The sequence below is a fragment of the Ornithorhynchus anatinus genome, chromosome 7 (assembly GCF_004115215.2).
Source record: "Ornithorhynchus anatinus isolate Pmale09 chromosome 7, mOrnAna1.pri.v4, whole genome shotgun sequence".
Classification (NCBI taxonomy): domain Eukaryota; kingdom Metazoa; phylum Chordata; class Mammalia; order Monotremata; family Ornithorhynchidae; genus Ornithorhynchus; species Ornithorhynchus anatinus.
In genome coordinates this window covers 54,906,794-54,933,704 of record NC_041734.1, presented here as the reverse complement: position 1 = coordinate 54,933,704, position 26,911 = coordinate 54,906,794, and the positions used below count along the sequence as shown (strand labels likewise).

Genomic DNA, 26,911 nt, shown 5'->3' with positions numbered 1-26,911 from the left:
GAGATACTTCTTTGGATCCATCTCCTTGAGCTTGACTGAAGTTTGAGAAGTTAAGAGTTTGTCAAGTGTAACTGTAGTATTTTGGAGCAAAGCCCATTCCACGGGCTTGTCGTGTGGTGACTCTATGAGCCGGTGATTTATAAGTTTGCCAAGTGGCCAGGAAAGGGGAGTGAATGCTTCTAAAAGATGTTCCTTGGTGGTTCCCTGGCAGCAATACAATGAACAGAAAACAAACTTTTACAACCACTTGACCTATGTTAATGCTTTTAAAGAAGCAAACACACTTGCTACTCCTAAATAGTGTGGGATTGGGGTTTAAAGGGGAATCTTTCTGAGACACTCTAATACAAAAGCCCCTTGATCCTAGTGTTGTCTGCTGTTCTGTCTATGGACTTGTTCAGCTATAGACTTATTCAGTGATAACAGTGCCCACCAGCATCTGACTTCCACTCCCACAGCCCTTCTCTGGTTGTAGAAACCCAGTGTCATAAAGCAGAATCCGTGAACTAGAAATTGTTTTCAAAGGTGATACTCCTGGGACAGAGTTTGCAAGCCCTGTCCATTCTGGTAAGTGGCTCTTTGCTCTTTTCCTTCCTGCTATGTTATGCTGTTTCCTTTGTACTCTCTTTATGAACTTGGCTATTCTAGATGCCAAAAGACTTGATGCACTTATGACACTCCAACTCCTTCACCCTCCAACTCCTAAAGAAGGTTGTGGTAGGTGAGGAACCTGAGCTACACGCAACACATTTTCACAGTCATCGATAGAGACAGGAAGTGAAACTTCCTGGTGGCCTTCCTTCCTCTTCAGAAAGGACTTAATGCTTCATGGCTGGATCACCCATGGCGATCAGGCACTCTCCAACCACAGATATGCAGGGACACACATTTTGGCAGACAGACCAGCAGGAGGCTATAGGCAAGACTTTAAGAGATGAAATTTCAAGTCCTAATGCTGGGAAAACTGCACACAGGAAGCACTCGCTAAATACCAGTGATGGAGATAATGTGAACAGTCTCTCAATGGAAGTTTCAGAAACAATCGGGTTTTGACCAACCTTATATTTTTGTTAACTGTGTGGTGCATTCTGCCCTCTCTCCACCCAAAATGACTTCTGAGTTTACAGAGAGTACACTGTGGTTGAGATCGGACATCTTGCAGTGAAAGTCAGATCGGTTTCACAGGAAGAGTCGTTCCCCGGAGTCTGACCTCACACTCCCCTCCCGGAACAGTGCTTAAAGGTGAAGAATTGAAGATGTGGGTTGGGCTGTTTAATTCAAGGGGACTTGGAAGGGTCTGCACATGTTTATTTTGGCATCATGGGGGATGCCTCCAGGGGAGGAATAGGAGTGGAGGGGATTGGGATGGGCCCCTAGCCCTCCCCGGAGTTTGAGGAGAAACTGGACTGAAAAACGCTTATGGCATTTGCGATGGAAAGGTTCCCTGGCTATGCAGCTGCTGCTCCTCTTCTGCAGGAAATAATGTGAGGTTTTGGGGTGTTTTCCCATCGTGTGCGATGGTGAGCCCACACGGTGCTGGCCCCTGGCCGGAGGCAGGGCTTCATAGGTCTGCAAACCTCAGCTCCCTCCAGTGTGTGGGAGCAGAGAACTAGCAGCTGAAACCACCGAGCTGAGGGTTGTTTTTGGAACGCAGTGGCTTAAATGCAGCCAAACTGATAACTTTTCATATTGTGCGAAAACATTCGCTCCCATGCCGGTACCCTGTCGCCAAGTTTCAGCCTGAGGCAAATTTGGGGCCTGAGTTTAAATCCCTGAAAAAGGGTATTTTGGTACCAGAGGCCAAGACCTCTTACTCTCATCGGTGCTGGCAGAACTGGAGGGAGGCTTTCACTGGATACCCATTAGTGAACATCTGTGAATAGACCAGCCTGGGGTTTAAGGCACGGTTACATTCTTTTCCTATCCTTCCCTCCGGCCACTCCAAGGAACGGGCTATTTTCATAGGGAAACTGCATTGGAAACTTTTCTCCGGGGCCCTAACTGACTCTCGGACCAAGAGGTCTCTTTCCCTAAACAATATGTAATCAGAATCACAACTACCATGAGCTGAGAGCTTTTAGAGAGGCACATTTCTGCCAACCCCACTAACCTTCTAGAGAGCCCATTGCTGTGCTGTTTCCAGAAAAGTACACGAGGCTCTTTCTGGGAGGGCGGCAAGGGTTTTGGAAGTTTTGATCTCCGATGCCGAATGTCCTAATGGGAAGAGGAGAAGCTACGTGTCTACCAATCTTTTATGCTGTACTTTCCTGATCGCTTAGTATATTGCTCTGCACACAGTAAGTGCTCAATAGATACGATTGATTGATTGATTGATTGAAGAAAACCATCCCACCAGTGGGAAATCCCCGATTAATCCCCGTACATTTGCCTCAGCCACCTGTAGCACCGTTGCTCAATCGATCAATGGTATTTATTTGTTTAAAGGTATTTGTTGAGCGTTTACTAAGTGCCTAGCACCGTATTAAGATACTCGGGATGAACTCAGTCCCCATCCCACTGGGTGCTCACAGTCTAAGTCGGAGAGAGTAAGACTTGGAGAAGCAGCTTGGTATAGTTATGGGTGGAGTCTGGGCCTGGGGAGTCAGAAGGTCATGGGTTCTAAATCTGGCTCCACCACTTGCCTGCTGTGGGCCCTGGGCAAGTCATTTCACTTCTCTGTGCCTCAGTTACCTTATCTGTAAAATGGGGATTGAGACCGTGAGCCCCACATGGGACAGGGACTGTGTCTAACTTGATTTGCTAGTATTCACCCCAGTGCTTAATACAGTGCCCGGCACATAGTAAGCACTTAACAAATGCCATCATTAATCCTCATTTTGCAGATGAGGAAACTGAAGCCCAGAGAAGTCAAGTGACTTGCCGAAGCTCACGAGACGTGGAAGAGCCAGGATTAGAACTCAGGTCTTCTGACTCCCAGATTCATGCTCTTGGATGAGCCAGGATTAGAACTCAGGTCTTCTGACTCCCAGGTTCATGCTCTTTCTAGTAATCCATGCTGCTTCTCATTATGGAGCACTTATTGGGTGCAGTGCGCTATTTTAGCACTTGGGAGAGTATAATACAACAGAAGTGGTAGACACATTCCCTGCCCTCAGTGGGTTTAAAGAATAGAGGATTTCTCCATTTACCTATTAATTTTTCCTATACTTTTGTTGAGGTAGCAGTCTAGTTAAAACAGAATGGGAATAGAAGTCAGAAGAGCCTTGGGCAAGTCACATTTAACCTCTTTGGACCTCAGATCCCTCATCTGCCTTACACTGTGAGCCTCATTTTGGACAGGAGCTGTGTCTGATTTGATTATCTCAGTGCTTAGCCCTAGTGAAAGCTTAATGAGTACTATTATCAATCAATATTATAAGTTTTTTTAAGGTATACGTTAAGCACTTACTATGTGCCAGGCAAATTAAGCCCTGAGGTAGATACAAGCTAATCAGTTCGGACACGGTCAATGTCCCACATGGGGCTCACATTAGTAACCCCCATTTTACAGATGAGGTAACAGGCACAGAGAAGTTAGGGGACTTGCCCAAGGTCAAACAGCAGGCCAGTGGAGGAGCTGGGCTTAGAATCCTAGGGCAACTCCTAGGCCTGTGCCCTATCCACTAGGTCATGCTGCTCTTCATAACTGCTTCTCCATTGTGGTTGTTTTCCTCTTGTTCACACTGAATGATTACAACCCCATTAAACTCTCCTATTAGAACGCAAGTTCCTTGTGGACAGGGGCCTTGCAGTCTACTTTTACCATACTCTTCCGAGAGCCAGAATAGTATACCTTACACAAAAAAATGCTAAGTTGGTGATCATGAGCGGGGGGATGGAAGAATGGGTGGAGATTGAAAGAGGAAGAGTAATAGCTCCTACATGTGCATTCTCGCTCTTTGTCTCTTTCCTCACAAATTCAATCGACAAATAGCTCAGCACAGAATGTTCTTGTTGATGTTTCTTGATTTGAACATAAATCTTTATTCCAGTTTCAGTAGCTTTGATAGAAAAAGCAGGGTACATTTTCGTTATATTTTTATCTGTGAACAAATGTCTCTTTCATCTCATAGCTCCAAATGTTGAATCCAACCTCTTTCAAGGGGAAAATGGTGCAGCAAAGGTGAAAAAAAGGGAAAAAAATGCTTGTGAAAAAAATTGATTTTTTTTTTCTTTTGGCAAGTTTGCATGAGCATCGGGAAAGAAATTTCACTTTGGAAAAAATGACAAGATTTGAAAGTAAAATGCCAGTTCTTTGCCTGTGAAAATGATTTATGTTCTTATGGAAAATACACAAGAAAGCTGCGTAGGCAGGCAGCACAGTCTGGTTAGGTAGAGAGAGCCTTGGGCCCCTTGTAGATGCTGCATCCAGCTCTACCACAGATTAGCTCTGTGTCCATAGGCATGGATTTAATGTGTCTGTACATTTACTTCACAGAGAAAAGGGGTAAATGCTCCTGCACCCTGCCCAAGATTCCTTCCCTGAGATGTTGTGGGGATTAGTTTGATCCAGAACATGACATCTGCCAAGTTATTTGGATTTTCATGAGAAAGAATTATATCAGTAACGATGTAAAGGTGGTTTTCATATCAGAGATTGAATCAGGGGTCTGTGAGAGTGGTTCAAGGCCATTATTCTCATGTCTGCCGTCTAACCTCTTCCTCAGTTTCTCCTTTTGATTTGCTTCATTCCTCAATTTCTCCTCTCCTTAACTCCCAGACTTTCTCAACAGGACAGAAGACACCAGCCACCGTGGTCACCTTTGGCATTTACACCGATGGAAACAAAATCAAATTTTCATTTTTGTTGTTTAATTTTTATACTCAGTGGCTTGCTGAGTATACCAACCTACTGGATGGTTGTGAGGACTGATGGCTCTTCTGCAGCATAGAGCCCCGGGAGGAAACCTTTAGATACGCTGAAGATGAACAATGCCAACAAACCACTAGATGATATCAGGTATGTAAATGACAGTGTTTCACTGGATCTCTTTTGAACAACCTTTCAGGGGAGAATCAATCAATCAGTGGCTTTTCTTGAGCACTTACTGGGTGCAGAAGCAAATCGCCCCCCAGGGAGAGTTGGGTTAGTTCATCGGTCGTGTCTCAACCAGACTGTAAACTCCTCAGAGTCAAGAACTGTACCAGCTCCATGTGCTCTAACCGGTTGCTCCCCAACCCTTTACCTCACTGAGATTGTCTTACCTGCAGAGACTCCTTAACCATCAACGATTAAATAATTGATGTACCAAACACCCAGAGTTTCCAAAAGAGTTTAATAAATAATCAAGGTTTTTTTTAACTGTATAAACTATAAATATGCCATACAGTTCTTATAATTTAAAATAATTTATAGGCTGAGGTAGGGAGGGGCCTAGTCAGGTATGGGAAATAAGGACTTCTGGCCAGGTCATGGTTTCCCAGATTTCCTACTGAGTACACACACGCAGGCCGTGTCAATGCGGATGAAGCGCCAAGACGCCTGCTTCTCTTCCATGGTCAGAGCTTTCACAAAGGTGTGCGTCGTGGTGCAGTAGGAGTTCCAGTGCTTGGAGTCAATCCCCCTACACCCGCTGGCCACGGGCTTCGGGTCTCTGCACTTGGTCTCGAAAAAGTACTGCTTGAACACACTGTTGTTGATGTTGACCTCCTTCAGCACGGTCACCTCTTTCCCTTTGATGTCAGTGGCCGTGTTTTTGTCCCCCACCCAGATGCTGACACTGTCGCACACTGAGAACTCCCCCTGGTGGAACACGGGGTGGGTCGACCTCTTCGCCCGGTTAGTCCGGTTGAGGGAGACGTCGTCGTCCAGGTACTCCGGGGTCTGGGCGTCCGCGGTGACCGGGGGGGGGCTGTGTGCTGAACAGAACCCGAGGAGACCGTAGCCGCCTCTTTCTAAAAAGCTTGGGGTCCACAGTGATGTTGAACATTTGCCCCGATGCCCGCCCATTTATCTTCCTAGCTGGGGGGCTGGGGGCCGGGTAGGGAGCTGCGTCAGGCGTGTGGCGAGGGTTAGCCTGGTGGGTATTGGAAATAGTGGATCCTGCTGGGAGCCCCAGTGTAGCATTGTCCTCTGTCTGTGGTGCTGCCTGTGTGCCGATCATAAAAGCTATAATCAGAGTGTAGTACAACATGGACATTACGCTACGCACCTAGAATGAAACAGAAATTGGGATTATTACAGAGATCCTGAGTGGTAAAGTCACATTTTCAGTGTTCATTATGGACTTCAGGGTCTGGGGTCCGATCGAGCCCCCAGAGTAAGATGGGAGTGCACTGGTCACCATGGACAATGGTGAGGGGGCCTATGGGCATTTAAGCAGGCTTAGGCAGAACCCCACCCCCAATGAATTGATGGGTTTAGTGGGCAGTGGGGACACCTAGAAAGGGAACTGCAGGCTCACTGATCCTGGAGAGGCAGGGGCAAATGTGGAAAGGAAGCTTTTAGAGTGAGTGATTTCCAAGGTATTTTCCTCAGCTTCTTGTAAAATGCTAGAGGCCACTCTCTCTCCACACCATGGTCACAATCTGCCCCCCATTTGCAACCCTGAAGGGATTCTGTCACCTCTGCATCCCGATGAGGGGAGCAGTTCACATATATGATTTTAACCCGAAGTAGAAGAGGCCTCAGTCTCCTTCCCACCACTCTCATAGAACCAGAATCTCTAGACACATTTGCAGCAAGAAAACCCTGAAACTAAATTCCCCTAAGCTCCAGTGGCAAGGTTCTCTCTCTAGTTTGTAGAGAGAACTAGACACCCAGCATTTGAAGGCCTTAGCAATTTCCTGACTCCAGACCTGGAGTTAAAAGTCAGAATTTCAGTGTTCTCTGTGCAGTGTTAGTTTGTGGCGAATAGTGCACAAACAGGAAGGAAAGTTATCAAACCTGGCATGATCCCCTCTAATTCCTGGCTCGGCCTGACACACTTCAGCTGTCTGCCAGCTGCACTAGAGCCTAAGACAGAGCCAGGCATCCTGTGAGTATTCAATAAATACTTGACGATAATGATCAGGACAATGATAAGGATTAGGTTGTCCAGCCTGACCACTGTCTGCTCATGATTTTAAGGTCTAACCTGGGAAAATTCAGGGTCTTTCCTCTAGCTCTGATCTTACACCTGGTTCTAATACTGTTCGTCTCTTCTCAAATTACCCCCACCAATCAGTCCTTTCTCCCTTTCTGTTCAGGGGCTCACATTCCCGTGGGTGTTTTTGAACTGTTTAATATGATGCTTCATATATCTGAAATATGGGGAGTGGTAATTTTTTTATGACCATCACAATCTCAGGGATTTTTCTCCTTAAAAGATGAGACTTGGGCAGAGGCAGAACTTTCCTTGTAGATGGCAATGTTGACAACAAGAGAGTGAGAGCATAGCTGGGAATTTACTCAATTGCCCATGCAACTGATTACCTCTATTGTTACTTGAGTAGACATCAGAATCATGTTAAATCAACCTGGTAGATAGGTTCAGGCCTGCAAAAATTGTCACTAGTCCTCACTGTACTGGCCTTGCCCACAATTAGCAATTCTGCTTGCTACTTGTTTCTCCCAGACCCATAAAGCTCTGCCTGCAGCTGGTCCTTTGGCTCATTAAACTGAGAAGACCCAAGCATCTGCTACCGGCAAATACTCTAAAGGATCTCCCATGGACCTAGAGTCTCAAGAGAACCCGACAAATGGTTTGGAATGGAGAAGCTGGAATTATTGACTTGGGCTCAATTCTAGGAAGCTGCTTGAGCTAGTTCCATTTCCTTGATATCCCAGTCACAAGAATACATATTCATTTACATGGCTGCAATACGGTTATGAATTCTCTCTTCCCTTTATAAACTCATCCGGGCTGGACCCGAGTAGTTACTGTTTGTTATTCTAAGAAGGAAGCTACTTCCCATCATATCCACTTGCTCTTTCATAACTTTGATAGGAGTTTGTGAGCAGATGTTTTCCCTTTTCCCTGCTGGCCGCGGGTATTCTTGTGGTTCTCTGACTCATCTACATGGAACAGATAGGAGTGCACCATCTCGCCAGTCTGTTTTCCCTCCCTACACACACTGGTGTCAAGAGAAGCAGTGTGGCTCAGTGGAAAGCTCACGGGCTTGGGAGTCACAGGTCATGGGTTCTAATCCTGGCTCCTCCACCTGTCAGCTGTGTAACTTTGGGCAAGTCACTTCACTTCTCTGTGCCTGTTACCTCGTCTGGAAAATGGGGATTAAGACTATGAGCCCCACGTGAGACAACCTGATTACCTAGTATCTCCTCCTGTGCTTAGAACAATGCTTGGCACATAGTAAGTGCTTAACAAACACCATCATCAAGCTGTCAATGCTTTAGATTCTTATTATCAGGCAGTGGATAAAACCTTGCTACAGCTCCTTCCCCGTCCACACTAAGATTCTGCAGAGTGCTAACCCAGGAGTATTTCTACCATTCCCATGAGAGAAATTTTCTGATTTGTCTTTGGGTGCAATCCACAACCCTCCTACCTCCAGTATGGCATCTCCTAAACCAATTCCAGACTAATGTAACAACAGACAACAGTGAACAGATGAATAGAAACCCAGCTTACATATTAAACACTAGTAAAAATAGATATGTTCTTGATCAACATAATGAGGGTAAATTAAATTGACAAATGTTCTGACCATTCAAGACAAGTCAGTGTTTTGTTGAAGACTCTGACTCATTTTGGCAACACAAGTATTTTATCTATTTGATAAAAGTAAATTTTTACATCAATATGACAGAAAACTTGGGAGAACAGACTCTAGGACAAAATTTAAGCTTCTGGGGCCAGCCAGTCTGAAAGAAATGGAGAGCATCCCATTAGACCTTTCCAATGCGATTCCTGGAACCCTAAAGAGGTCTTCCTCTTTTCCACTCCAATAAACAAGTCTTCGACATTGAGTTTCTGTCCAGGAAGCCGTGAAAGGCCTAGGAAGATCACTCTCATTTTGGATCTTGGAGGGGGGAAAAGGTATCATTCCCCATTAGAGATACAGTAATGATATTGTCTTTTTATGGTATCTGTTAAGCATTTACTATATGCCAGGCATGTAGTAAAAGCTAATCGGGTTAGACACAGTCCATGTCCCTCATGGGGTTCACAGCATTAATCCCCATTTTACAGATGAGGTGACAGGCACAGAGAAGTTAAAGAACTTGCCCAAGGTCCCAGAGCAGACAAGTGGCAGAGCTGGGATTAGAACCCATGTCCTTCTGACTCCCAAGCCTGTGCTCTATCCACTAAACCACACCACTTGCCATCCAATGACATCTCTCTTCCCCTGAACCCACCACCCCTTGTAAATGAAAGACTTTGGGACACCTTTGGCTCTCTGGTTTTTTGTTATTCACTTTGTAAAGCTACTTGTGAAATGATCAAGTGCCAGTCAATTCGGCCCACATCAACATCACTTTTGAGAAAGTCGGCTCACCTGTCACGATACCTCCCCATGTTCTGTTATTATTATTAAGTTCCGTCGAGTCGTTTCTGATTCACGGCGACACCATGGATATAGTGTCTCTAGAATGTCCTATCCTCTGCCATAATACACAACCTTTGTAATGGGTCTTCCAAGTGTTCTAAGAACTATAAAATTGTGCCTTGAAAGAGCCCGAAAGTGAAACTCTAAGATGGCACTGGCAGTTGCCCGACAGTTATTCATCCCAGGGTGGGCATCTGCATTGGTACCACCCTTTAAAAGCAGTGCTGGCTCAGGTAGGGAACCCACCTTACTAGTCAGGAAGGTAGCTGGGAATGGTCAATGGTTAGCAGGGAATAAAGAAGTCTGGCAAGATGCTGATACAATTACACCAACACCAAGCCCTTCCCGAGTCACAGAAAATGCCGAACCTCTGCCATGGGACAGTCCTGCAAAGAGCCTCAATCTCATGGTGACAATAAAGCACAAGTTAACGACCACCATTCCAGAGAGGAGGTAAGTAGCAGAAAGTACTTCTCATGCAACCATTCTCCTCCAGATGCTGTTTCTCTCCTAAGGCTGTGACTCCACTGATGACTAGTAAAACTCACCTGGTCACTTTATCTGAGAGGGTAATTTGTGCTTTTCCATTGGATTTGTATTGGATTTACCTTTGGATTACCATTGCACAACTTAATGGTAAGCTCCCCAACTAGATGGCGAGCTCCTTGACTAGATGGCAAACCCCCTGACTAGATATATGCTTCCCCTCTAGATGTATGTTCTCCTACTAGTATGCTCCCCGACTAGATTATAAGTTCCCCCACTGGAGTGTGAGATCTTGGAAGGCAGAGATGATTTCTACCAACTCTATTGCAGTCTCCCAAGTGATCGGTACAGTGCTCTGCGCATAGTCAGTGCTCAAATACCATTGATTGATTTGGACCTGGATGTGCCACTGACGAAGCAAGACAGTTGGGAGAGTGCTCTACTAGGCATCCCTTTGCTACAGAGATAAGACAACCAAGCCTGGCTTCACTGCTTCCCAGCCAGGAGAGCCTCTGACCGCAAACCCGCTGGAACCTCTTTGAGTCCATTTGCAATTGGAAAATGCTTTTTGAGGTTAACCTCCAAACCCCTTGTTAAGCAGGAGCAAACAGTGTGGATATTTGCCAATACTAATGAATGCATGTTAGAGGAGATCTAGCCTGAATGGACTAGAGACGCTCTCTCTAGATTGAAAAGCAAATAGAACCCTTTGAGGAGGCCCCGGTTTTCAGCCTGCCATCATGCTCATTGCTAATTAAGAACTATGGATAGTAATGTGTGAATGACCTGATACTTTTCATTGCCCGGCACAATGAATAAGCTTGGGGCCTTTCAGCCTGAAGCCAGTGCCAGCTGGCACCGCTATACTGTTGGGGCAGCCTCATCTATTCTTGTGGGCTGAGTCAACTTTAAAGCTTGGGGAAGGGGGCGTCCTCTCTGGAAATGGCACATTCTTGACTCATCCTGGGGGGATGTTGGGCTACCCCATCTGTCCAAGGTCTTCTGGAATTTATCTGGGCTTGGCATTGATCTGTGAAGTAGCAAGTTCCCTTCCCTCTCTCTTGCACCCTCCCGTTTCTTCCCCACCCAAATCTACATCTAGACCTTTGGGAGTTCAGACTTGCCCCACCCTCCCTCCCCCACCACCAACGACCAACAGTGCAAACTGAAGTGAATGAATGCCTTTCAGCTCACTGAGATCTCAGTATTCTGGTGCCCCCTAAAGGTGTTCCTGAATTAAAGCACTAATGCCGGCTTCCATTCTTCCTTCCGTTCCACCCACCTCAATCAATCGTTGGTATTTATTGAGTACTTACTATGGGCAGACCACTGTGCTAAGTGATTGGGAAATTAGAATAGAATAAGTAGTCATAATCCCGGACCTCAGAGATCTTACAGATTACTGGGGGAAACTGATGGATGCACAGCGAACTGAACTGAAGAAGAACTTGACGTGAACCAGTCACTGATATTTATATATCAATCACTGATATAAACAACCGCTTACTGTTGTGCAGAGCCCTGCAGAAAGTACTTGGGAGAGTACATACACTAAATAGACACGATCTCTATTCTCAAAGATCAGACAACCTGGCAATGTTAATGGTATTTCCTCTCTCTTCCCAACTAAATTTGGGGGCCTTAAAATCAAATTTAAATGCCATGAACTTCCAATGTAAGATTACCTTGGTCTCAGCTAAGCATCTGATTCTATAAAAGTGAGACGGTTGATGCAGACACTTTAAAAAACAGTAAGGGATCAGATAAGTTAGTAAGGTCCTTGAGGACAGCTGTCAGGTCTACCCACTCTAATGTACTCTCCCAAGTCCTTAGTATAGTACTCTGCCCACAGTAAGCAGTCAGTGAACACCATTGATTGACTGAGTGCAGTAACTTGGAGGACTTGCACCTTGCCAAGTTCTCGGAAACAGACTTCAGGCTAACATTTGGCTGGATCAGCAGTCTTCACACCTGCCCCTCGGTAACAAAACTCCTCATATGACCTTCAGTCCGAGCCTTGGCTCAATTTTTTCCCCGAAAGGAGAAGTCCCTTTGCCCTGGCTGGGACTGTGCATCTCAGCAATCTATAGAGCCAACTGCATATGTTAAACACAATGGCTACACCTAGCCCTCTTCTCCCTGAAGATGAGATCAGGCCTGCCTGGGTGTTGGGCTGAGTAGTGACGCCATTCCCCAGGGGCTTGGCTTAGTTCAGGCCAGACAAGGCCCGGGCCTGGGCTGGGCCCTAGTTTTTCTTTCCTGGTTTGCTTCCCTCAGGTTGAAGATGACGTATATTCATCACACTTTCCAACAGCCGCTCAACCTAAGGGTGAGCCATTTGGCCTAGGGGAGGTCTCCATCTGCAGACCGTGAGGCGTTCAGCTCACTTTGTCCTAATGAATTCCATTGAGGACAAAACGTTTCACTCTTGAGACTTCTTGCTGTTTGTTTGTAAAGTCCAGCCAGTAGAACAAGCCAGCAAAACAAAATGCAAAGCCCAACGGTCATAAGTTTCCATCCCCACCAAGATGGATGTGATGGGAAATAAAGGGGAATCTGTGTCATCGTCCTTCTGTTGGCTGCTTGGAAACTAAGGTAGAGAGCTGAAGCTGATCTCCTGGACCCTCACCCGTTAGTTACAGCACCTTTTAGGGCCTTGTCTTGGAAGCATCTATCAAAGCCAATCACTATACAAACCTGACAGAGATGGGTTGTGTCTGTTTTCCGTGCTCAGGAAATGCTTGTTTTACTCAGGGAAAAGCCAGAGAGATTTCTGCCCCCAGATGACACCGCTGACTTCTTTAGCTCTGAATATTTTCTTGGCTTCTCCCTGTAATCAAATTTATCACCTCCTCCTCTAGTTTTTTTTTTCTCTTTGGAATTGTTGTTTATGAGAACTTTGACGATGTGGGGATCCACTTTGGAATACTGCACAGGATTTCCGAGACAGAAAGATTTCCCTCTTCTTAAATTTTTAAAGAGGAACACTTAGAAGTTGCAGACAGCTCAAGTACTGGCTTTTATTATGACAAAGCTGTAAGAACATCTGTTAATCTCTAAATTGGCACCATTGTAAGTCATTGATCATCAAACAACCGAGTTCTGTAAAGTTGTGAATCTGGCATTTTACTGGCCAGCTAGAGACCTGCAATTCTGATATTCCTCAATTCTATCCAGGAAGAGGATTATCTAATGACTACGAGTTGATTGACCTGCTTCCTGGGAAATCCAAGGTAAAAATCCTAGGTATATGATCTCCCCGGGATGTTTGATTTTAGCTTTCCCACAGAGACCTAATAGGGTGATCTTGCACAGCAGAGAAGAGACAGATAGCAATGTGCTCTGCTAATTTGTCACTTTGGAGTTTAAAAAAAAATATTTGTTAAGTGTTTATTATGTGCCAGACACTATACTAAGTGCTGGGGTAGATACAAAGTGATCTGGTTGGAAACGGTCCATGTCCCACATGAGGCTCACAGTCTTAATCCCCATTTTATAGATGAGGTATCTGAGGCACAGATAAGTGACTTGCCCAAGGTCCCCTAGCAGATACGGTGGTGGTGCTGGGATTAGAACGCAGGTCCTGCGGACTCCCAGTTCTGTTCTCTATCTACTAGACCACGCTACTTCTCCTTGTTAGTCTGTACTTCCCAAGGACCTAACACAATACAGCGCAGCAAGTGAGTGCTCAACCCTCTTAGTGGAAAGAGACGGGCTTGGGAGTTAGAGGTCGTGGGTTCTAATCCTGGCTCCACCACTTGTGTCAGCTGTGTGACTTCGGCCAAGTCACTTCTCTGTGACTCAGTTTCCTCATCTGTAAAATGGGGATTAAGACTGTGAGCCCCACGTGGGACAACCTGATTACCTTGTATCTACCCCAGCGCTTAGCACAGTGCTTGGCACATAGCGCTTAACAAAAACCATCCTCATTTTAAATAAGTGAGGGGAACACCTAATTCCCCGATACTCCTACTTAGCCTGTCTATTCATTGAATGTTAGCTAGCCATGGTGTTTATTAAGCACTTATTTACTATGTGATAAACACTGTGCTGGAGTAGCTAAAAGAAAATTAGATTCAAATACAGTCCCTGTCCCATGTGGAACCTCTTGCCCTAGTCTCAAAGACATGGAGAGCAGGTATCTTATCCCCATTTTACAGATGAGGAAACTGAGACACAGAGAGGGATCTGTCCAAGATCACAGGGCAGACCACCGAGCTGGGATTTGAATTCAGCACTTGAGTTCTGCTGAGTTCTGCTGAGAGCTGACCAAACCAGTCATCGGAATCATAACATTCTAGTGTGTGTGCCGAATGAACTTTAGTTTTTAATACAGCCAATGAAAGGCACATGTGCCTTACCCAGGAGTTTGATTTTTTTGATACTTTGTCATCTGATATCAAGAAGAATTGTCCGTTGAAGTTTTAACAACAGCACTTTCCCGTTGCTCATTGTTTAACTTATTTTTGCAAAAAGTATTTTGTTTCTCTTTTACTCCCATCCTTCCTCCAACAGTCCCCATTCTGAGCCCATATTAGGGGAATGAAGCTTGAGTTGTTGTTCTTGGGAGGGCTGATGTCTCTTCCAGTACAGACCGCTGTTTTCAGAGTTTCTAGACTAATCAGGAGTTCTCTATGATGAAATGTGTGCTGAAGGTATGAAATGTGTGCTGGAGGTTTGTAGACCTGGAACAATTCAGTATTGAGGAATTAGGAAAATTCACTCTGGCTAGTTTTGAGCTATATTATTGGAATTTAGAGAAATCTGGCCCATTTAACTATCTAGTGGTTTTGGCAGGTCCAGAAGGAAAATAGCCCAGCTGGCACTACTAGATTCCAGAAAATCACTCTGTTTTTCAGCTGAAATTTGCACAAGTGATAACTCCTGGGGTCCTCCATCTAGTCGAGCCTAATGGCTCCTCGGGAAATTCCACTGGCACTTCCAAGTCACCTTGATGTACCCCCAGAGGGGCCCAAACGACTTGAGGAAGAAGCCACTGTGGTAACTTGACCTTGATCTGTGAACTTAAAGGGCTTTTAGGGCAGCTTTGATGTAAGTGGCCTGCCTTGTTAGGCTCTGTCCACAGCCGGCATACTATTTACCTGACCTGGTTCATGGCATGTGTAGTGGACAACCCTACAGAGGAGTTTTCATGGTAGAGGGTAATTATGATGACATTAATGTGGTAAAAACTAAGACAGACAGACTAAGACTAAACGGACAGAAGCCTGACATTACGGTATATTTTGGTAAGAATTATACTGCTGAAATAATAGCTCTCGTAGTCCAGCTCATCAACCTTAGTAATACTAATGATATATCTATAATCTACAGTTGAGTGCCAAAAACAATCCAACAGCTTTTCAGACTTTTCTGCGACCCTAAGAAAACATTTCCTTGGTTCCAACTGGCTGTTCCTTCAACCACAAGAAAAAGATCTATTTCAGCAAATTTTTAGCATTTCCCTGATCTGTACTTCCCGGATTCATGACTGAGGGTAAGTCCAGTAAATGGGATGGGGCACCAGAAAAGGGCGTTCATGTAAGGAGGCATAAAGGGTTTCCATCAGAAGTTCCATTTTTAGAGTTGAAGGTGGAAGCGAAATTTCATCTGTAGGAACCGTCAGCCCACGTGCAAGTTCTTTATTCTATTACTTTTGGACTTGAAAGCTTTCAGCTCTTCCTGAGCTGGGCTTTCAAAGCTTGCCTTTTCCTCTTAGGTATGTTTCCAAGCCATAGATCAAGAATTATGAATATTAATAAATATTTATTTCATGGCATTTGTTAAATGCTTACTATGTGCCAGGTACTGTACTAAGCAATGGAGTAGATTCAAGATAACTGGTAGGACACAGTCCTGGTCCCACACAGAGCTCGCAGTCTTAATCCCTATTTTACGGATGAGGTAACTCAGACACAGAGAAGTTAAGTGACTTGCCCAAGGTCAAACAGCAGAAAAGTACCAGAGCTAGGATTAGAACCCAGGTCCTCTGACTCTCAGGACTGTGCCCCTTCTCCTAGGCCACATTACTTCTCACATCATAATGTTTTTCAGATGTGCAAAAGAACGTTAAGTCAAACTAAATTGAAAAGGCAAATGTATTGAAAAGATTCAGAAGATTAAAACTCAAAGACCCAGAGAGTATAGAAATCTTTAAAAGGAAAAGCCAAAAGATTTTCAATTGAAGAGCCCAAAAGGAAGAGGCTGAAAACTTTAATGTGAATGGCCCAGCAAAGAGCAGTTTTGCCTGGAGAACAAAGCAAGACATGTGGACTTCGCGCTAGAACTGTAAGTCCTGTTTTCCCACTGCAAAATCACAGCATCTTCTGCCTATATAAACTGCTTTATGTCCAAGTGAAACATCTTGAGCCCATGCAAAGAGTCTTGTGGGCCTCATATAGAAGAGTTGCTCCAAAAAACAGGCAAGAGGATTTGGCTGAGCCAATCTCCTCAAACTGCAAGAGACAGTTGGGCATCAAAATTGACACCCAGTCTCTTCTGGGATACAGTTGGATCTTTAAACCTCCAAAATTTTTCCCAGAAATACATGGTGGCATATTCCAACTGCAAAGGATTTTTTATGGTATTTGTTAAACACTTACTGTGTAGCAAACACTCTTCTAAACGGTGGGGTAGACACAAGTTAGTTTGAACACAGCCCTTGTCCCACATGGCTTCGCTGTGTAAGTGGGTGGGAGGACAGGAGAACTGAGGCACAGAGAAGTGATGTGACTTGCCCAAGGTCACCAATAAGTAATTGGCAAAACTGGGATTAGAACCCAGCTTCTCTGACTCTCAGTTCCAGGCCTATGCTTTTTCTACTAGGCCCAGTTGCTTCTTTTCCCCCTCTTCACCTGCTGGAGCAGCACTATCTACCTGCTCCCTTTGGACATTTGAGGGAGTAATAACATTGGGACACCTGAGCCAGCATCAGAGTGGTCCTTCCAGGTTGGTGACAGTAAGTGGAGTGCCAGGCCGGGGCCCCAAATCAATCAATAAATCAATGATTGTGTTCAGAGCACTATATTAAGTTCTTGGGTGAGTACAATACAACGGAGTTGGTAGACACATTCCCTGCCCACAGTGAGTTTACGATCTAGAGTGGGAGACAGACATTAATATAAATAAATAATTTACAGATACGTACATAAGTTTTGTGGGGCAGATGATGGGGTGAATAGCAAATGCCCAAAGGGTAAAGATCCAATGCATTGACGACGCAGAAGAGAGAGGGAGTCAGAGAAAGGACAGCTTATTTGGGGAAGGTGTCTTGGAGGGGATGTGCCCTCCAAGATATGCTTTGTAGCTGGGGAGAGTAGTGGTGAGCAACGGCATTTGGAGGAAGTGAAAGTCTGCAGTTAGAGTCGAAAGGTACAGGAGAGGATAATGCCACTGAGGGTTCCGTGGTACTTTAGACCTTGGAAGTGAGAGTAGTTGAAGGAGGTGGAGAAGGTGGCATGGAGGTGACAGAAGGCATGGAGAGGCAATGAGCACCAAAAGTTTGTTCTACTAAAGTTCAATTTTTGAATGGAAAAGTTGAAATCTGCTTATTCATCGGGTCAACTTCTACAGGTAACATATGGTAACATCCTTAATGTCTTAACTCTTCCCTGTTGGCATTTCCTGGCTTGTCCACTGCCTTCACACCCAAAAATCTGACTCAAGGCATGAAAGAGATAACTCAGCTCTGTTGTGCTCAGACATGTAGCATGCACATGTTTCTGGGTAACCTGGGGCTAAGATAAGGACTAGGGGAGCCTGTCATTTAGAAATTAGAATTTACTTCCACGTGTGTCTTTGTAACAGCCTTGTGCCGTGTATCAACTTAACTAGCATAAGTCATAAATTGGCTCTTGACTGCCCAGGAACATATAGGCTTTATGGTAGCTAAAGAAATGTCAGCAAAGCGGTTAACTGTAATGAAGGACTATTTGAAGTGCATTTTAAGTTCCTATAAAGGAATTTCATACGTCTCTTTTATTATCTCAAAAGGAAAGGTAAGGGGAGACAAAAACCTGGTGTCCCTTGAAACTTAGTTGATTCCCATATAATTACATTTCAGAAAGGTCTCAATCCTCTAGTGTTTCTTCTTTTAAATTTCATTTGACCATAACATCACAAACAAAAAGGGTTTCAGGGGGAATTCACTCTGGGGTTAACAAGAGACCCACAGTGTTCATCTCCCTCTAGGGATCTGGAACATTTTGAATTCCAAAGGTTCAGAGCAAGTTGCCTTTTTCCCACACCTATAGAATGTAGGAGACCAGTCACTCATCCTTTTCCTTCCTATTTGGTGTCTTTCTGATTTTTTTCCGTTTCAGGCACATTCATGCCTGAATTTTAATTCTCAGTAACTTTACTCCATTTTTCCTTCTTTCAGTTCAAGCCAGACCCGACTACTTAGTCATCTGTTATCTAGGAGCGGGTGTAGCTATTTTGGTGTACAATGTCACCTCAAAACTATCCACAATCTCAGGCCAGGAGAAATTATTGATATGTATACCAAGATTTTGTTGGAATGCATGCTGTTCAAATGTGCAGTGCCTGCTCCTTGGGTAAGTGCTCAATAGTCAGAGATCTTGCAGCTGTGGAACACATTATCTGCAATCACTGCAAACAAAGACATTGAGTAATAGACAAAAAAAATTTTAATGACCCAGTTTCTTGGCCTTAAGCAGCTTCATCCCAGATAAAGGCAGAAGTTTCATCTATCGTTAAGCCTCTGCTGGGCTCAGCTTCAGCAGTCGTACATCCTAAATAGTAAATTGTATCTATTAAGCATTTACTGGGTGCAGAGCACTGTACTAACCACTGGGTGACCTTGGTCAAGTCACTTCACTGTGCCTCAGTTCCCTCATCTGTAAAATGGGGATTGAGACTGTGAGCCCCAGGTGCGATATTGATTGTGTCCAATCTGATTAACACATATCTGCCCCAGTGCTTAGTATGCGTGGCTCAGTGGAAAGAGCACGGGTTTGCGAGTCAGAGGTCATGGGTTCCAATACCGGCTCTGCCACTTGGCAGCTGTGTGACTGTGGGCAAGTCACTTAACTTCTCTGTGCCTCAGTTCCCTCATCTGTAAAATGGGGATTAAGACTGTGAGCCTCATGTGGGACAACCTGATTACCGTGTATATACCCCAGTGCTTAGAACAGTGCTCTGCACATAGTGAGCGCTTAACAAATACCAACATTATTATTACAGTGCCTGGCACCGAGTAAGCGCTTGACAAGTACCATTAACAAACAAACAAAGACTGGTAAAGCATACACAGGAGAGAATTAAATGCAGTCCCTGTCCCATAATCTATCTATAATTCTATTCATGTATTTTGATGGTATTGATGCCAGTCTACTTGCTTTGTTTTGTTTTGTTGTCTGTCTCCCCCTTCTAGACTGTGAGCCCATTGTTGGGAATGGATAGTCTCTATCTGTTGCTGAATTGTCCTTTTCAAGTGCTTAGTACAGTGTTCTGCACACAGTAAGCGCTCAATAGATAGGATTGAATGAATGAATGAATAAACTAAGAAGGACTATTGCCTGGTAAATACACAGGTGTTTAAAAAGATTTTTAGATTATGCTGATCGTTAAATAGTTTATGTTTTCAGCCTCCCCACCAGGTCAGCAGAAACATCATCTCCTGGGGAGACAAGTCATCAGGTGACTAAAATAAAGCCTTGTCTCCACAAGCAGAAGGTTGCACAATGTCTTTGCAAAACTGGGATTGCCCAAAGAGTCAGACTGGGTAATCCTGCCAAAATGTATTTCTTTATTACCAAAATGACCAAAACTGGCTGTGCAGTTGCTCCCCAAATTCCATGTTGATTCTGTGATTCTCCTTTCCATCCTGACTAGTAGAGGCAGAAGCAGCTTTCCAGATGGTATCACAGTAAGGGTTTCAGAGAGAAAGAGAAAGACAGCAAGGTAGACAGAGAAGAGCCTTTGTTCAGTTAACTTCTGATGAAGTATAGTTGTTAAAAACAAACACACACCCTAATTTCTACTAAAACATGAACTCTTGAAAACTTCTAGCCTACCGGTGTGATAAAATCTAGCTGCTCCCAATTTCTCACAAGCCTATTAGGAATGATCAGAAATGTCTGGATTTTTCCTTTGAGGCTGGAATGCTCTGTTCCTGCCTCCGGTTATGTCGCACAGCTCTTTAAAGAAGGGGGTTTCAATGCTCAGTCACGGCCATAGTGTGAGATGGAAAAGATGAAAAAAATACATATCAAAACTGGTAGACGTTGTGCAAGCGGTAATGAAAATCATTCATCAGTGTCTCACTTGTCTCTCTGTGAATCAATCAAGATTTAACTGTCAGGACTCAAGGCTTGGATCTGTGTTGAAGCTACATTTTGGAGATCTACATGACTCAGAACATATAGTCAGGCTATGCTGCATCCCTATCTGATGATCCGCAACCCCAAACATTTCCATCCCACATCCCTCTGAACTTAACTACAACTTTCACTTTCTGCTTGCTTCACAATCCTGGTTTACAATGGGTTCCAACACAATTCTGTAACTGCTAATGCTGACACATATTTGGGGGGCTTGATTTGAACCTCTTCTGTTATTTTAATTTAGCTTGAGCTAGTTAGACATTTGAAGTTTGCCTTCAATATGTATTCCTCCAACGTGCTCCCTAAATATTTTTGTAGTTACTTCTGCTTAGACCTTCAAAACTTGAGTATTTGTGTAAGTGTCCCTGACTAGTCAAAAAGAAACATCATACTTTGTACTAGGATTGTTAAAACCAAGCCAAAGTGGCTTTCTCAAGACAGAACCTAGGGACATACTGTCTTTATTTCCTCTTCCTTGTTTTGGAGAGGAGAGCAGAAACTGAAGGCAGTAGCTAGATTAGGACTGAACAGCTGGATGTATATGGAACTAGGCATCCTGCCATTTGGATATTATCTTACTTTTTGTTTTCGGAGATTCTTCTCAATCTCCTCTTGATTCCTCCTTCTGTCTCAGATCCCTTGTCCCTTAAGCCTTCACCATTTGACTCCAACTCAGTTTCTCTTCCTGCAAATGAACTTCCTTTCTTCCCTAACTCCTTGAAAAATGAAAATAAAAATTTTAAAACAACAAAAACAAATCCACTCCCTATCATTTGGAAAGTGCCTGGCTAGTCTAAAGTGCCCGTCAAAATGGAAACTCCTAGGAGGCAGGTCTGGTCTGTTAGTACAGCCTCTAGAAGGCAGGGATTGGGTTTACCAACTCTGCTGTACTCTCCCAAGTGCTTATTTTAGTACTCTGCTCACAATAAGAACTCAATGAATACCACTGATGGACTACAGCCAGCCCAACATCTTGTGCTCTTATATTTTCAAGAAGGACACTAACTGGATAGTGAGGGCTCCAACTGTCTGAGGATTGTCTCATCTTGTCTTACGCTGTGGAGTCATGTCCGACCCCTACCGACTCCATGGACACATCTGTCCCAGAACGCCCCACCTCCCTATGCAATGGTTCGGTGGTTGATCCATAGAGTTTTCTTGGTAAAAATACAGAAGTGGTTTACTGTTGCCTCCTTTCACACAGTAAACTTGAGTCTCCACCTCGACTCTCTCCCATGCCACTGCTGCCCAGCACAGGTGTGTTTTGACTTGTAGCAGATTGCCTTCCACTTGGTAACCACTGCCCAAGCTAGGAATGGAGTGGGTATGCCTCTGCTTGACTGCCTCTCCTGTAGCTGAAACTGATAGAGTACTGGTAACTCTCCTGAGAGGGGGAGGATTGTCTACATCCAGGTAAATCAGAAATAGAGCCTTGCCAATCAGAGACCCCCATTTTCCCACCAGATCCATACATAGAGGAGATGACTAAGTAATGTAAGGCGTGATCAAGGGTTAAGAAAAATGGCTATAAGATAATGGGCCCCGAACTAATGGTTACAACTAAGGGGAAGCCATGTGGCCTAGTGGAAAGAGTATGGACCTGGGAGTCTGAGGACCTGGGTTCTAATCCTTACTCCATTACATACCTGCTGTGTAACCTTAGGCAAATCACTCAAATTCTCTGTGCCTCATTTCCTTCAACTGCAAAATGGGGATTTAGTCTCAGTTCTGCCTCCTATTTAGAATGTGTGCCCCATGTGGGACTTGATTATCTTGTATCTACCGTAGCATTTAGTACAGTTCTTGGCATATAGTAAACACTTAAATACCACAATGCATCATTCATCCTATCCATTACCAAGATCTGCCGGTTTCACCTTTACAATATCGCCAAGATCCGCCCTTTCCTCTCCACCCAAACGGCTACCTTACTGCTACGGGCTCTCGTTATATCCTGGCTAGACTACTGTGTCAGCCTTCTCTCTGACCTCCCTTCCTCCTCACTCGCCCTGCTCCAGTCTATTCTTCACTCCGCTGCCCGGCTCATCTTCCTGCAGAAACGATCTGGGCGTGTCACTCCCCTTCTTAAACAACTCCAGTGGTTGCCTATCAACCTCCGCTCCAAACAAAAACTCCTCACTCTAGGCTTCAAGGCTCTCCATCACCTTGTCCCTTCCTACCTCTCCTCCCTTCTCTCTTTCTACCGCCCACACCGCACGCTCCGCTCCTCTGCCGCCCACCTCCTCACCGTCCCTCAGTCTCGCCTATCCCGCCGTCGACCCCCGGGCCACATCCTCCCGCGGTCCTGGAACGCCCTCCCTCCTCACCTCTGCCAAACTGATTCTCTTCCCCTCTTCAAAACCCTACTTAAAACTCACCTCCTCCAAGAGGCGTTCCCAGACTGAGCTCCTCTTCTCCCTCTACTCCCTCTACCACCCCCCCTTCACCTCTCCGCAGCTAAACCCTCTTTTCCCCCTTTCCCTCTGCTCCTCCCCCTCCCTTCCCATCCCCTCAGCACTGTACTCGTCCGCTCAACTGTATATATTTCCATTACCCTATTTATTTTGTTAATGAATTGTACATCGCCTTGATTCTATTTAGTTGCCATTGTTTTTACGAGATGTTCTTCCCCTTGACTCTATTTATTGCCATTGTTCTCGTCTGTCCGTCTCCCCCGATTAGACCGTAAGCCTGTCAAACGGCAGGGACTGTCTCTATCTGTTGCCGACTTGTTCATTCCAAGCGCTTAGTACAGTGCTCTGCACATAGTAAGCGCTCAATAAATACTATTGAATGAATGAATGAATGAAAGTGCTTAACAATACCATAAAAACAAGAAATCATCGACCACTGTTCTCTAAAACATGCCACTAAAAAAGTGAATTAAATGCTTAGAGCATCATCAGGAAAGGTGTTGAAAAACAAAATAGAAAGCATTATATCACCACTCTGTAAAACTGTGGCACACCTGAACCTAAAATAATACATGGAATTCTGGTGATTATGTTTTAGGAAGACTGTAACAAAATTTGAAGAAGGTTCAGAGAAGGGCAACCAAGATGACAGGAGAAGAGAGTAACTTCTGAATAAGTAGCTTGTGAGTAGGGATATACTCTTCCAGCCTCGAAAATTTAAATCTGAAAAGTGACAGGACATAATTTCAGAGAATCAAAAATGTAGCAGACAGGGAAAAATGTAATTATTGTCATTATTATTATTATTGTATTTGTTAAATACAACAAGTGCTCTAAATGGTAGAGTAGATATTTAATCAGGTTGGACAGAGTCCCTGTCCCACATGGGGTTCCCAGTTCACCAAATCCCACAGTGTCAAGACCAGAAATAATAAGTGAAGCTTGAAGGTGGTAGCAAAGGAGATATTTGCATTTTATCAAAGGACATCAAAGACTGGAAGAGGCAAATTTCAGGAATATATTACCACAGAAAGTTAGAATTAGTTCATTCATGAAAAACCAGGAGAAGAGACCAGAACTTGGTGTGTTATGAGATCCTAAGACTGCATGAGGCTGTGTTAGTCTCTGGCTGCTCTCTGTACTAAGAGTTTCATTTCTGCCCTGTAGAAGCTTACAATCTAAAAGGCAAAATAAACAAAGCAGGCTGTTCGTTTTTTCCCAAAACCCAGATGAGTGGAGGGAGGATGTTAAATACAAACTCACAAAAAGGGAAGAGGGAGGAGATGTCCAGCAGTATAACAATGATATTTTTCCTTGAACCACTCCTTTGGAAACTATGCAAGCACTCTAGGAGATGCTGGGCCAGGTGGACTATTGGTTTCACGTAATCTGGCATTTCTTACAGGGCATCTTCTCTCCAGATGGCAGAAGACAGTCTGCACTTCTGGGCAGCAGCTGTCCACTTAGAAGACTCCTGGACCCATCAGAAACTTGAGGGACCATTCAATCTGACTGCCCCAAATTCTATTGCTCAGGCAGACTAGTTGTGTTCAGCTAACATAGAAAATTGGATTTGGGATTTTTTTTTTAATCGAGACTGGGTTTTTCCCCAAGCAGAGATGGCCAATAAATGCTGCTTACTTTCCCATCTCCCAAGCCCTCCACAGGACTTGAAAGAAGGGAATAAAATCCAAGAAATGAGGGTTACAAAAGGACATCATTCAAAGTCACAAAAAGCCATTACTCTTAGATCCCTGTTTTCTCTGTTAGAAATCAATTAACAGCCAATCAATTGGATTGATTGAGTGCTTACTGTGTGCAGACCACTGTGCTTAAGTGCTTGTGAGAGAAAAATATAAAAGTTGGTAGGCCCGTTCCCTGACCACAATGGTTATGGAATAAATCCTTAATCATGGAGGTGAAATTTTAATTTCCGATAGTTTGAGGGAAGGATTGTCTCATTGAGGCCTGACAGAAAATCACCTGTGTATCGAGAATAGGTAATGTAGCATATATCTTTTCATACATGGAGGGTGGAAAAACTTTCTTTTCAGGTATAAGTGAAGTAGAATAGTACCATTCACCCCTTTGAGTTCATGGATATTAGTAGGTGGAGAAATTAGTGTGTTAGAATAGTATTTTCACAGAGGGCTTCTGTATTTTCAGTGCACATACTCTCCTGATTTTCCAGAATTCTCTTGCCCTTCTCTTCTGGTTTGCTTAGAAGTCCAAGGACTTCTGATTATAAAATTTTAATGGACCCAGCCAGAGTCCACAGAAACCCTCATTGACCATAACTTTGGATTTATGCATCAGGACTTGAGGAAAAATTGATGACTTTAGATAAAAATAAAATGGAACAGAGACTTTTGGAATCTAAGAGAAGATCAGTTAACATGTCGGAAGGTGCAGTTATGAGAATTTTATAGTAGTATTTAAATTGAAAGTACATTTCATATAGGCAGTATAGTTTCTTTTTAGGTTAAGATGTTTTCTTAAGTGTTATAAAATGGTTCTTCTTCACAGAACCCAGTATCGTATCAAGGGTAAAGTGGTAGAATGAAAAGGAACGGGAAAAATAATAGAGACTATGAATGGTCTGTATATCTTGCTCCTAACTCAGATGGCATGAAATAAGCCCCCTAAGCTCTCATTTAACTTTTGCTAATAATAATTGATGGATTAATTATAATTACAGTGCTTAGTACAGTTCCAGGCACATAATAGTTACTTAACGAATACCATAAAAAAGGGCAATGTCCTCATACCCTGAACTGCTTTGAAATATGGACACGCCTTCCAGGAGAAACTTTTTAAAAGTTCTCCAGAGGAGCTTCAGATCAGAGAAACTCCTCTAGCCTAAAAAGAAAATCTGAAGTGGGAATGGAGGCAGGGGAATGGAGGAGAAGGGGCAAGGGCAGAAGCAGATTTTTCACTTTGCCAGCCAGAGGTACTGGCCTATTTTCATCCCTTAGTTTTGTAAATAAAATTAGAACAACAAAACACAATTATGCCACTCCTGAGGCCTGCCTGATCAGTTCTGGACAATATTACAACATGCAGAATATTTGTAAGGCAAAAGTTGCACTATAAAAAATATGTATAGGTGCTTTGCATTATCAGTATTAAATTTTTCATTTGAATTTTTTTCCCACAATACTTGTTTATTCCATCCAGATTTGCCACTCAAAGCTGGGGGCTGGAGGAAGCCATGGCCTAGAGGGAAGAGTTTGAGATTGTGAATCAGGAAGGCTGCTTTTTTTGTCTTTTGCTTTTTAAAAAAAATGGTATTTGTTAGGGGCTTTCTAATAATAACTATGGTATTTGTTAAGTGCTCACTATGTGCTAAGCACATACAGTGCACTAAGTGAGGTTGATACAAGCCAATCAGGTTGGACCCAGTCCATGTCCCACTTGGAGCTCACAGGCTTAATCCGCATTTTACAGATGCAGTAACTGAGGCACAGAGAAGTTAAGTGACTTGTCCAAGGTCACACAGCAGACAAGTGGCCAATCCTGGATTAGAACCCAGGTCCTCTGGCTCCCAGGCCCACACTCTTTCCACTAGGCCATGCTGATTCCAGTTCCTCCACTTGACTATTATGTGACCTTGAGCAAATCACTTCGCTTCTCCATGCCTCAGCTTCCTCATCTGTAAAATGGAGAAAAAAAGGGTAGTCCTCTGTCTCTCTCTCTGTATCCCAGTTGATTATCTTGAGTACCTACCACAATACTTGGTACACAGTAAGCATTTAATAAATGCAATCACCATCATTTGCAAATCTGCTTCTGGTCTCAGGTGTCGTCCGTGGTAGGGCAAACCTGAAGGCTTTTTAAAGGAGTTCTGCATCCTGGTGGAATCCTACCGAATTGATGAGCTGACAAGATCTCTACCCACCTATGAGAGAACCCCCTCTGGCCAGGGTGTAAATACCTTTAAAAGTTTGGTCTTCCCCACTAATTCCAGGAAGAACCTTCCATCAGAGAAACACGTCCAAGCTCTGATTCCCCATCCTGGGTCCTGCTTATTAGAGTACATACTCTCCTTGCCATGAGAGGCAAGCAACTCTGAGCAAAGGGGAATAATTAGGAAAGAGAGGCTTGAAAATAGTTTTGATGTGCCTCTTTAAGTGGAGTGATGTTTATAGTTTAGGAATGTGGCCTGTTGCAAGTTGA

General features: G+C 44.0%; 1 protein-coding gene across 1 annotated transcript in view; it reads right to left on the bottom strand.

Moving 5' to 3' along the window:
• Positions 1 to 5,257: 5,257 nt before the first annotated feature.
• The window catches only part of NGF (nerve growth factor), a 65,047-nt gene continuing 43,393 nt past the window's right edge, over positions 5,258 to 26,911 (bottom strand). The window contains 2 exon segments of the mRNA XM_039912781.1: positions 5,258 to 5,851; positions 5,853 to 6,152. Coding sequence (XP_039768715.1) covers positions 5,411 to 5,851; positions 5,853 to 6,140 — 729 coding nt within the window. The 5' untranslated portion in view covers positions 6,141 to 6,152 and the 3' untranslated portion in view covers positions 5,258 to 5,410.